The 12400-nt window shown below is 37.1% G+C and overlaps 1 protein-coding gene across 5 annotated transcripts in view; it reads right to left on the reverse strand.

The window, feature by feature from the left end:
• Window positions 1-239: 239 nt before the first annotated feature.
• The window catches only part of LOC134671835 (aldehyde dehydrogenase, dimeric NADP-preferring), a 45747-nt gene continuing 33586 nt past the window's right edge, over window positions 240-12400 (reverse strand). For 4 of the 5 annotated variants that reach the window (XM_063529683.1, XM_063529685.1, XM_063529687.1 and 1 more), the window contains exons 9-11: window positions 6747-6882; window positions 4917-5067; window positions 240-1879 (exon numbers count right to left, since the gene is read on the reverse strand). In XM_063529683.1, the coding sequence (XP_063385753.1) occupies window positions 1859-1879; window positions 4917-5067; window positions 6747-6882 (308 nt within the window). In that variant the 3' untranslated portion in view covers window positions 240-1858. Of the gene's footprint in view, window positions 1880-4916; window positions 5068-6746; window positions 6883-11639; window positions 11756-12400 lie in introns of all 5 variants that reach the window. The other variant, XM_063529684.1, reaches the window with a different exon arrangement.

Genomic DNA, 12400 nt, shown 5'->3' on the forward strand with positions numbered 1-12400 from the left:
ATCCCATTACTGGTTCCACGTCCATTATAGGGTATACTACTATATAGCATCATTCCATGTGAATAATGCTAAACTGACGCCCAAACAAACAGCCGGGTATTTTTATCGATAACGAGGTTTATCGAATCGTTCTCCATTATACATATAAGGTTTAATGAGGTTTTTTTATATTTACTTGCTAAATAAGGAATAAGACAAAAGGGGATTTGGGCAATAGAATGAAAATAATACGAAGTCACTTTCACTGTTAAGGCACTTTAATGATGTGTTGTTTCTCCCATATGGTACATTCCGTCAGGTGAAGCTATTTGCTGTTATATACATGAATAACATGAATACCAAAATTACCAAATATTTTACAGGTACCTACATCGTAATAGTTTGTACAAGTGTTACGTATGGTGTAATGCTTTAAAAATTATTTAATCTAACTATTACGATGTTCTTGAAATATCTTTACAACGTCCCTTATACAACCAATAAAAACATACACAGCCATTCCATTGTCATGTCTAGATCCTAACAGAGTAGGAGAAATCGTATGTATATGTCTGACATGTGCACTCCTTTCTTCCTATGGTCAAATTATGTATTAAGTGCGAGAGGGAAGAGTGTTTTATGTCAGTCATACACGCAAGGACCTAAAAATAAAACTTTTTAAGGACTTCTTTTCTCAAATGTGTTTGTTTATTAGGTAGGTACCAAATTTATTTCAAGTGCCCTACACTTCCCAACCAAAATCACACAGTTAAAATCTAACCTCTTAAAGATTTAATAAAACATTGGTACCTACGCGACGCGTATACATCGCTTCTAGTCCTACAGCTTGGCAAAAAAGAGTAGAAATTAAAAAGTGGCAATACTGTAGTGTCGTTCCGTTTTCTTATATGAATTGGTTAGAAAGGCACGACACTACAATAGAGTGTTGCCACTTTTTAATTTCTACTCTTTTTTGCCAAGCTGTACCAATTGTAAGAAATATTTATTTCAAAGGTAGGCAACACAAATCTTCAAAAACCATCACCTTTAAGGCGTGTCCAGACGGGGACAATTTTTCGCCAAACTGATTAAATTGTCCGATCAAATCAGGCCGTGCGGACGCAAACGCCAATTTGGCTCGCCGAATTCAACCGCCGATAATGACCGGTATTACCGATAAAATGAGGTGCGGATGCAAGAATACTAATTTGTGACGCCAGTATTTTCGTTCTGGGGCATTTTTTCAATTTAGAGGGCTCTAATATCACCATAAATCTAAAATTGGTGATTAAATTGTACTTTGACGCCAATTACATTTCTGATTAAATCGGTGGATTTGATCATCCCGTCTGGATACCGCATTAACTAAAACAAATATAGTAATTTTTGTACAAGTAACTTCGTTAGTGGAATAGTGACTTAGATTGAGAATAAAAATAATATAGATTTTTATAGGTATAAATTAGATCAGTATAAACCTTTAAGTAAGTAAGAACATTTGTACCCAAATATCAATATAAAATTATTGTAGCAGATGGCAAGCGTGTTAATAAAAACAATGATACAGCAAACAATACATAACAAAAAATAAACATATAAATGCAAAAGTTGAGCGGAATGCCTGCAAACTTATAGTTTCATTATTTAAAATAGTTAATATACTTGGTCAAGCTGATCTTGTCAGTAGAAAAAGGCGGCAAATTTGAAAAAGGTAGGTGCGAAGGGATATCGCGTCATAGAAAATTTGAATTTCGCGCCTTTTTCTACTGACAAGATTTGCTTGACCGTCTGTAGTAAAGATATAACGTTTCTTATAAAACAATATTATCACAAATATCCCTGGTACTTCGTTTCTTGAGTCTGTTTAGAGTCCACCCGCCTATAGCTCCTCAGACACAGCCTGAAAACAAAAAAGCTCTCATTAAAGCCAAATGTGAGACGTAATACACATTGGACAAATAAATTGGATAGGTGGAATACCACCACTCTAAGCTACGATTCAATTAAATTTTGTGGGGAACAGGGCTATAAGGGGTCATCCATTAATTACGTCACAGGAATTTCTAGGTTTTTTGACCCTCCCCCCCTCCTTGTCACACTTGGTCACATTTGACAAACCCCTCCCCCCTAGTGTGACGTCACATTTTTTCCTACGAAATCGCCAAATCGAATTAAGTAAGTACCTAAGTATTACTAATATTTTATCAAAATATTTTTACGATATAAATATTATTAATTTTAAAACCCAAAACTGCTTAGGAAAGAAAATTAAACGAATAAAAACGATTATCGTTTTAAAAATTTGTTATTTAAATGTACAGCGAATAAAATAATATAAATAAATTTTCAGTTACTGTTGAAGTTAAAGTGACGTCACAAAGTTTGTGTCTCCCCCCTCCCCCATGTCACAATATGTCACATTTTCTTGACCCCCTCCCTCCCCCTAAACGTGTGATGTAATTAATGGATGACCCCTAACCGCGAAAAACGAAGTTCGTCAATTTCGGGTATTTTTCTCTGTCACTCTAATTAAGCCTTCATTGGAGTAAAAGAGAAAGATCCCCACAATTTGCGAATTTCGGTTTTCGCGGTAGCCCCCCCAGTACCTATAAAATCATTAATAATTAACGATCATTAATTTCATTTGATTTTGATACATGGGATATGTGTGATAATATTGTTTTATAAGTCGAAGCAAATATAGGGTACTGTATTTTTGCGAATGGCAACTTCACGTTAGATCTTTTTTCTTTTTCAAATGGTGTTATGCTATCTTTTATTGTCTATTCAAAACTAGTTATGTCTTGATAAGATAATCATTACACGATTATGTCGATAAGATACGCATTCTTTGATTTAGTTTTGGCATGATTACTCTAATAGATATTTCCTTGTGTAAATCACAAAGTTAATTTGACCAAATCTTAATATAATCAATTAAATAGAAGTATCATGGTATGGCCCTGCCGTAATTAGATGGAATGTCTATGCCCAGGTCTGGAATCGAACCAGTGGCTTCAGCTTTCGAGACTGACGTTATAATAAAACAAAAAGTTTATTTTTTTAAATATTTATTGCAATATACACAAGTTATTTGCCAGTTTGAAACAATAACAAGATTATCTTACAACTTTATTTGAACTACATTTTGCTTGAAAGTTAAGTATTCTTACCAACATTAGATAAATAAAACTAGCAACTAAATATTATCACAAACATATTTTGAACATCATCGATTGGGGCCTTTTGTATGTTTTTGTTAGGTAAGTATGCGAATTTGAAATATGTTTTTTAAAACCTACCTAATAATACTAAAAATAACCTACTATACATAATATAATTATGTGCTTTGTTATATTTTTGACATAAAAGTAAAATATTTTGACACTTTATTGCCCGACATAGGATCTATTATATTTATAGATTGTAATTACAAAAGTTTTGCTGTTAGTAAGTAGCTGCCGGCCTAGCCAAGGTTACAATCGCTATCGCTTCGACAACGAAAAGCTTTATGTCTCTCTATCACTCTTCCATATAAGTGCGACAGTGACAGTTGCGTTTCGATCGCTACGGAGCGTAAGCGATTGGCATCTTGACTACGCGGCCTGATAAGCAATAATGTGTCAACCCACATTCATTTTAAAATAAGACGTCAACTCAAAAATTGACGCCTAACATTTTATTGCAAAATGAATGAATGAATGTGGCTTGACACATTTTTGCTAAACAGCATCCTTAATCAACAACGGCTGTCAACATTTAATCGTCTGTCGTATTATCAATTGAATGTAATAGCACAAGAATTGGAATACATTCGATTTATATAAAATTTATTAGTGACAGAACAGATTTAAATATCTAGACTGTGGCAAACGAGCATAGCTGAACTGAAGCCGAATGAGCTGGCATTGAACTATCTATATTACTCTAGGATACCGGCTCAAGTGAAACGCGCAACAAATATTAGCATTAGTTACCCAGCGAAGGAGATACATGGCAGTGACTGTTACTGGGCCACGAAAGTATAACTAGAAGCAGAGTGAGCTCTACAACGAAAAAGTGTGATCGAAAGAAAAATCAAAGTAATAAATACGAGAATATAAGATGTCAATACTGAGTGAGACGCCTGAGTGAGACGCAGTTCTTGGATTTGATGATTTCTTTCGCATCGCACTTTTTGGTCGTAGAGCTGACTGCGCTTTAGATATATACCTTTGTGGGCTGGACCGAACGCTCTTCTGAGCGTCCTCGAGCATGAGTGACCCATTGATTAAGATTGATTGAAGATTGTGTAGGAGGTGTAAAGTCTAACTCAAATTCGTGATTCGACTATGACAATAGATGGCGCTGTACTGGTCTGTAGGTACATTATGCGGGTTGTCAAAAGTAGATATTTGACAGTTCAGTGACAGTCACAAAACATGGCGCAATACAGCGTAAACTATAGTCTGTCTTAAGCCATTTGAGGGTGATTTTGTTTACTTTTATTGAAATACAGATATAAGATATAATAATAAAGATACAGAGTATAGGGGCCATGAACTTTTCTTAGACTTTATCTCTCTATTACAGTAATGGTCACTTGCACCATCCACTAACCCGGGGTTAACCGGTTAAACCTGGAGTTACCATGGTTACCCGTACAATTTGGCACTGGGTTAATGGTTTAACTAGTTAACCCCGGGTTAGGGGGATGGTGCAAGTGGGCCTAACACAGACAAAACATCCTCCAGACTGAGCATAGTCGCGCTACCCCCTCTGTCACTCATACGGTAATTTTACTCATGTTCGAGTCGAAAGTGTCTTTGAACGCCCCCTCATTTTTGGCATCATCGGTTGCATGAAATAATTGCTCTAAACTCGGTCTAGAGGATTCTTAGTCCATGGTGCCTACTAACAGTTCAGTAGTGAGGGTAGGCTACCATTTACTTCTTTACCTTGTTCCAAGCCACGATGCCGTATGTGAGTCCGGCGCCGAGCGCGACACACAGCAGGTAGGGCAGCGCGGCGAGCGAGGGGCCGTGACGCTTGCGCATCAGCGTGGTTATGAAGCTCAGCTTGCCGTCGGTATACGGCGGGTAGCGACCGCTGGATAACAATTACCATTTTATTTCAATGTCATGTATTTCCTCAGCCGAAAGCCTCAAGCGTCGCAAATATGCCGCTCTGGGAAGCAGCTACATATTTGCGGCGTTTGGTGTCGAAACTTTGGGGCCGTGGGGGCCAAGTGCGCGTCGACTGTACAAAGACTTGTCGGCGCGCCTAATAGAGGTTTCTGGTGTCCAGAGGGCTGGCCATTATTTCGCCCAGCGTATTAGTATCGCTATACAGCGGGGAAATACGGCCAGCCTTCTGGGCACCTTGCCCGTTGACGGAGAAGTTTTATTATGTTTGTTTATTTCTTTCTTTGTTTTTATCAATAAAATATCACGTATTACATCGGGAGGGAGTACAGTATGCGGTTCTTAACCTTTTGATCGCCACAGACTGCAATTGACGTCAACGCAAATTCGTGACAACGACGCCAAAGACGGCATTTGACGTTGATTGTTTTCTGATGAAAATCTACTAAAAACACCCCTCTTTTAGGTTGGCATTATTTACTCACAAAACTAAAAATTTACCCCCGTGGCGTCAGTGGCACAGCAAATGGATGCGCCGTTTGGCGTTCAAAAGGAAAAAAAAAAGAGTGTACAGGTTTTTAAGGAGTCGGCAACGCGTATGTGATACCTGTACGGTTGCTGGCTTCCAGAGCCGTCGTATAAAGAATTAACAAATCGACATGAGCGTCAAGCGAATACCTAACTAGTAACCGGAAGCAGTTTTTCCATTCAGACGTCAAAACAGGTCATTAAACGAGGGATAAATAATTAAATATACTATTATATTACATCTGGAAAATTAAGTAACAAAAAAGAAATCGATTATGGTAAATAGGATTTCCCAAACACGAAGTATTTATAAGACAAGCATTAACATTTATGCAAAAGGATCTGGCCGTTCTCACAAACTTTGTGTATGCACTTTAAGTTGACATTTATTGTTCGATATATCATAATTTTATGAAGGCAACTTGTAGTCCGATGCTCAACACGTGACGAGACATCCATCTATGGGATATAATATTCTAGAGGAGTCCCTTTGTTTCCCATAATGTATTGTTTGTCATATTATCGTTAGTCATAAAACTGAAACCGTTAACTTTTCAGGATTTTCGTAAGGTTATTTTATAGATAGGTTAGGTTAGGTTTGTGTTATGGCAATCCTGAAAAGTTACGCATTTCTGAGAAAAAAACAATTATGACTAGGGTTGCCAACTTTTTTTTGGTGGAATATAGTATTTTCCAGAATAAGGCATCAAAAATATAGTACATTTCAAAAAATATAGTACTTTTAGATAAAATGCTAAACATGAGTGTAATATACGTTTAATCGGAAATATAGTATTTTAGCGTACTATATATATCGTTGTCTGGGTATCCACAACACAAGCCTTCTTGAGCTTACTGTGGGACTTGGTCAATTTGTGTAAGAATGTCCTATAATATTTATTTATTTATTTATTATTATTTATTTATGTATTTTTCCAAAAGTATATAGTACAGAGAGCCAAAATATAGTACAATACTATAGAATACAGTACAGTTGGCAACCCTAATTATGAAAATTCGGACAAACAATACATTTATGACTTAATACTATTTGGGAAACAATAGAGACCCTATTCTAGATATGTATATTGGTTCCATAAAAATTGTTATACTCACGAAGCGAGCTTCTCTCCTATGGGCGAGAAGTTCTTAATGAGGCAGCTCTTCTTGTGCGTGAACGTGTCGAAGGTCGCCTTGCCGTGGTACGCGCCCACGCCGCTGTACCCCACTCCGCCGAAGGGTAGCGTTTCAACTGCAAATTCATCGTTATTATATACGAGTTACGACATATTACGGATTGAAAGTACACGAAAACTGGAGTCAATTAGTCCAGTTTAACACTTTCAGTGCCAAGCGTAATCGCCCCATTACTAAATACAAAATGAGCACACACGCAGCGTGGCAGTGAATGTGTTAACGATTTTTAATTTCATTGTTAATACCACAAACCATATATTGAAGTCAACGTAACACCGATCAGTCAAGCTACTATTTCGTGCAATATAAATCATTACTTATCAACATCGAAAGCTCTAACTACATTAGCGAATTTTTATTCTCTTTGCTGAAGACATGGCGTCGATAGGAAAAGATCAAACAGTAACGATATTAAAGGTATGAAAAATCGACAGGTGGTTTTGTTTCAATCTATGGTCCTGCGGTAAATACTATAGCTAAAGTTCTTTATACATAATAAATATAAGCAAGTTACAGTTGTGCCATTATGCCATAAGGCCAGAAATAATAAGACGTACAAAGTGGCGCAATCTTTATACTTAAATTACGAAAAAACGGAGGTGCCGTACAGCGCCATCTAGTAAATTTCTACGGGTATACTACTATGTGCGTCTTAGTATTCCTTTGCCTATGGTTGCGCTGAGCATGCTATTGTTTTGTTAGTGACTTCAGTAATACATAGCTAAAAAGCATGCCATATACAAAATAGGTAATCAAGTACCCAAAATCTACATAATAGTTATAAGCAACTACTTCTAAAAGCAGTAGAAAAGTACTTGTTGCTTTTATTTAAAAAAGAAAACTGTTTAACATTAAGAACTTGGTAAAATTTAATTTATATTCGACCGTGGCAAATCTAAAAGTGAACATTTACACCACGAAGTTTCTAATAAATATCAGATACAGATGTAGTGCATAATTGGGTAGGTAAAGTTTTTTGAAGATAGGCAAATTATATTTTTTTCCGATAGTATTTATTATAGCGATCACGGAAATGCAGCTCTTTTATTTTTATTTCATTTTATTGATTAAATATAATTTTTTAAATGATCGATATGACGTTTGTGAGATGGAATGGCAGATCCGAGTAATTCCTTTGCACATAGTAAATGGGACGAGATAGAAAAAAAACGATGTCAACTGTCAGTGTCACTTAGCTCTCATTCCCGAAAAATAACGGACAAGCCTCATGTTACCTTGCGAATTGCTATTAATGTTATCATTGAGATTTTCGACGACCTCAGCACGACCCACGGACTTCTGATTCCCCACGACATCTGCGCGTATTTGGACAAAGATTGAATTTACTTTCGATAACTTGGCACTGCATAATTATTGGACAACGTTTTCTTCCCCACCCCTACACGACGGCCCCTACGCTGACCCTTGGACAGAGTTTTGCAAGAAAAATAAGCGAGTTCATACGAGATTGCGAGCAGATTCTACAAATTTGAAATTATTATCATAACAGTGATAAGCACAATGCCGTTGAATTAGAGGAGCAATGGCCGTACAGGAGTACGTATCCGTGAAATACATAGGTACGTAAAACTTTCTTCACTTGTGTTTTGATTTTTATTATTAAATTGCCATGAGCTGTTAAGTTCGTAAACAAGAAATCGGTCTAATTTTTTCTAACAATTTCAACCATCTGTTAGTTTTGTGTGGTTATCCTCATTTTATGAATGTTGTTCTTATTTTCAGGTGGATGTAAACATTCATTGGCGGTATTATACTGATGGCTAATTAGAACCATTGAGCCATGACATACTTCCTTGCAGTGTTATTCGGCTAAGCCTCGAGCATCCTGTGAATCTGAAGGATATAATTATTTCCATAAAAAAGAGCAATCGAATTAGGACCAAGATATCCCGAGAATCTAAAGACATTTTATAAAAAAATGCAATAAAATGAAAATGGGAGACTCTCTTATTTTAACAATGTTACAAGATCATGACAATGTTATGGTCTATACTTATTAAAATTTTAAAACCAACATGTCACATGTCTTTATCTTTGCCTTGAAAATGTACAAATGATTTGGGTTAAGTTTTATGAAATGCAACTTATGCTAAAAATCTATTATTATTGTATGTAAAATTATCGTGAACTCGATGTATCTTAAGGCGTATCCAGATTAGTCAATTTTTCGCCAATCTGATTAAATTGCCCGATCGAATCGGGACGTACGGACGCAAACGCCAATTTGGCTCGCCGAATTCAGCCGCCGATAATGACCGATAAAATGAGGTGCGGACACAAGAACACCAATTTGTGAGGCTAGTATTTTCGTTATGGAGCATTTTTTCAATTTAAATGGCTCTAATATCACCATAAATCTAAAATTGGAGATTGACGCCAATTTTATTTCTGATCAAATCGACCGATTTGATCAGTCCCGTCTGGATACCGCTTTAGCACCGCGAAAGGGCGCTGCGCGGTGCGCGCGGATTGAAATATGCGCGTACCGTATGCTTAGTATCTATGGTAATATAATTTAAAAAAATATGCAAATAAAAGGCGGCAAAGTTTATTCGTTGTGTAATACTCAATAAGTTACCGCTTGTTATTTTAATACTCGTAATAAACAAAATGAGTTCAAGTGACGAAAACGACCTGGAATAGACGGCACACCGCCTCATTTGAAAGCAGAAGCAAACTTAATAATGAATAACTAGCTTCCTGCTAAGTCCAGCGACAAATACAACAGGACTTACGACATGCTCATGCTGTGGAAGGACACAAGAAGGACAGCCAAAACGCAAGAAACACCTACTCTGAAAGTGGTTTTTAGCGTATTTCTGTGACCAAGTGAAAACTAAAAAGCCATCTACATTTAATATAAACTAAGAATATGCGTTGTTTTTTTAATTGTATTCGCGTCACTTTACCCCTATTAAATACGCTTTACTAAATTGAATTTGTTTTATTTCCTCACATAATTTGAGAATAGTGCTTACTATGTATACCTCAATGGAAGCAAAAATGTAGTATTTTTGGGAGTTGATACACTTGCTACTTGTGTATAGTGGCAAATGTATTAAACCCGCAATCAACACTAATCAATATGTAAACAGGCCCCAACGTGAAGCACATTTACCCTACAGACATACTTATCCATATTGACCATATTTGAACCTCTCAACTCTCTTCAAGGGCACGCCACACAGCGTGATTCTATATACTGTTGTAATGTTAATGCTTAAGGATAATAATTTGTGGATTTATAAAATAAAACGAAACGAAATTTACTGGATTTATATTATATTATTTTGGATTTATATTATAAGTTTTCTAAAGTACAGTCGCCATCAGATATATTGGTGCAGCTAGGGTGCTCATAAATATCTGAACACGCCTCTATTATCAGGGCGTGCGTGTTCAGATATTGTGAACACCTTGCCGAGCCCATATATAATAGCCAATAACGACCTAGTTATAAGACTATTACAATCTTAATCATTATGTATGTATAATACAACAATCACGTTTATATAGTTCCTCACAAACGTATAAGTTACCATTTTGGCCAATATATCTTCAAAGCTTGGCACCGAATCGCTGTTAAAGACTTTGGTGTGCTCAAATACGCTGAATTTGGAAAGTAACGTCTGTACTTCCTACAAGACGGTACGACGCACTTTGAGTTCATCTCTGTAATATTATATTTCCATTCGAACGTTTCCAGGATCGTCTCCATCTATTGTGTTGATACTGAGATCCAAAATGACTCGTGTAGCAGTCCAAGAGTCGTGGTGGAGGCGTTAATGAAAATGTTCTCCAAGAAGCAGTGCCAAGTAGTCGAAAGCAATCGTTATCATTATCAAAATATCCGTGTTGATCGTGCTAGGGACGTTAAAAATACTTATTCTAGAAATCACACCGACATCCAATTACAAGAAAACACAAATGTTTCGTCCGACCATTATTTTCCAATTATTTGCAAGTTATTTTCAAAGAATGACACTGACAGTTGACATCGTTTTTTTTTCTATCTCGTCCCATTTACTACGCGCAAAGGAATTAATTACCTGAATCTGCCATTTCACCTCACAAACGTCATATCGATCATTTAAAAAATTATATTTAATCAATAAAATAATATAAAAATAAAAGAGCTGCATTTCCGTGATCGCTATAATGAATACTATCGGGAAAAAATGTAATTTGCCTATCTTCAAAAAACTTTACCTACCCAATTGTTTTCCATCGTATTTTCTCGGAAATGTTCGTATTTGTCATGCTACTTCAGTCAACCTCAGTGCTTTTTTGGACCGACACTGTCTGAAACAGTAAGACACGTTCGTACGTTTCCATGAAAATACGATGGAAAATAATTATGCACTACATCTGTATGGTATATATCTATGGGCCACTAGTTGCCTGAAATAAAGATTTTCACTCATTCAAAACCTTTTCAACTCCCACTGAAACTGACACACATTGTAAAAGGTGCATGTTCCAAACCTCCCATATGCATGAGCGTGTCGTTGACGCACATGCCGCCGCAGCTGGTGCTGTCCACTATAGTGGACACCAGCGCCTTGTCCTTGCTGAACACGTACATCGTCAGCGGCTTCTCTCTACCAAGCAAAGGAGGGGTCAGGCGAGCTGACACCGTGCGGATGAGGTTCAAAACTGACCTTCTTAAGATAGATGCCGTGGACTGGACGCAAGCAGCGCGCGGCGAGCGGCAAATCAAAGCCACACACACACACACACAACACATTACGCTCGACCAAATCATAGAGATAAAAGGTGCAAGTTCCAAACCTCCCATATGCATGATCGTGTCGTTGACGCACATGCCGCCGCAGCTGGTGCTGTCCACTATAGTGGACACCAGCGCCTTGTCCTTGCTGAACACGTACATCGTCAGCGGCTTCTCTCTACCAAGCAAAGGAGGGGTCAGGCGAGCTGCCACCGTGCGGATGACGTTGAAAACTGACTTGATTAAAAGGGCGCCTCTTCAGATTAATGTACGGATGCCAGGCTTTTAACTCTCCCGGAAATCTTTTGCTAGACAAAAAACGACTTTACGGATTTAAATTTAGAAATGAATTTGATTAATGTTGATACCGCGCCGGGGTTGCCCGTTCACGGGATTGATATGTTATCGTAAAGAAATGTCATTTAATAATTGAATTGATTTTCGACAGTTGAAGATCAAATCATGCAGACCGTTCTAGGCTTGGCCCGCTTTCTTTTGGCTCTCTAGGGTTGTCAAGATTTCACATTACTCGCGTCTCTCAATGCAAGCGGTCGTAGAGCCGAATCAGAAAAATTTAGTAATATATTACTGATCCGGTCATTCGAATACTGGCACCCATATATGGTATAACTTTTTTTTAATTGATTTTTATTGGTTTTAATTGAACACTGGCAAGTATCTTGCGATGTAAGTATAAATCAGTTATACAGTTTTGATCTTAATGGATAAGTCATCCTTTGTATTAATCTTGTCAAGTTTTCAACCTCATTGCCTTAGAGAGGACCACGTATGTAATCTAATTAGAATTATGTAAAGAAAAATT

This window comes from Cydia fagiglandana, chromosome 16, assembly GCF_963556715.1.
Source record: "Cydia fagiglandana chromosome 16, ilCydFagi1.1, whole genome shotgun sequence".
NCBI classification, from domain to species: domain Eukaryota; kingdom Metazoa; phylum Arthropoda; class Insecta; order Lepidoptera; family Tortricidae; genus Cydia; species Cydia fagiglandana.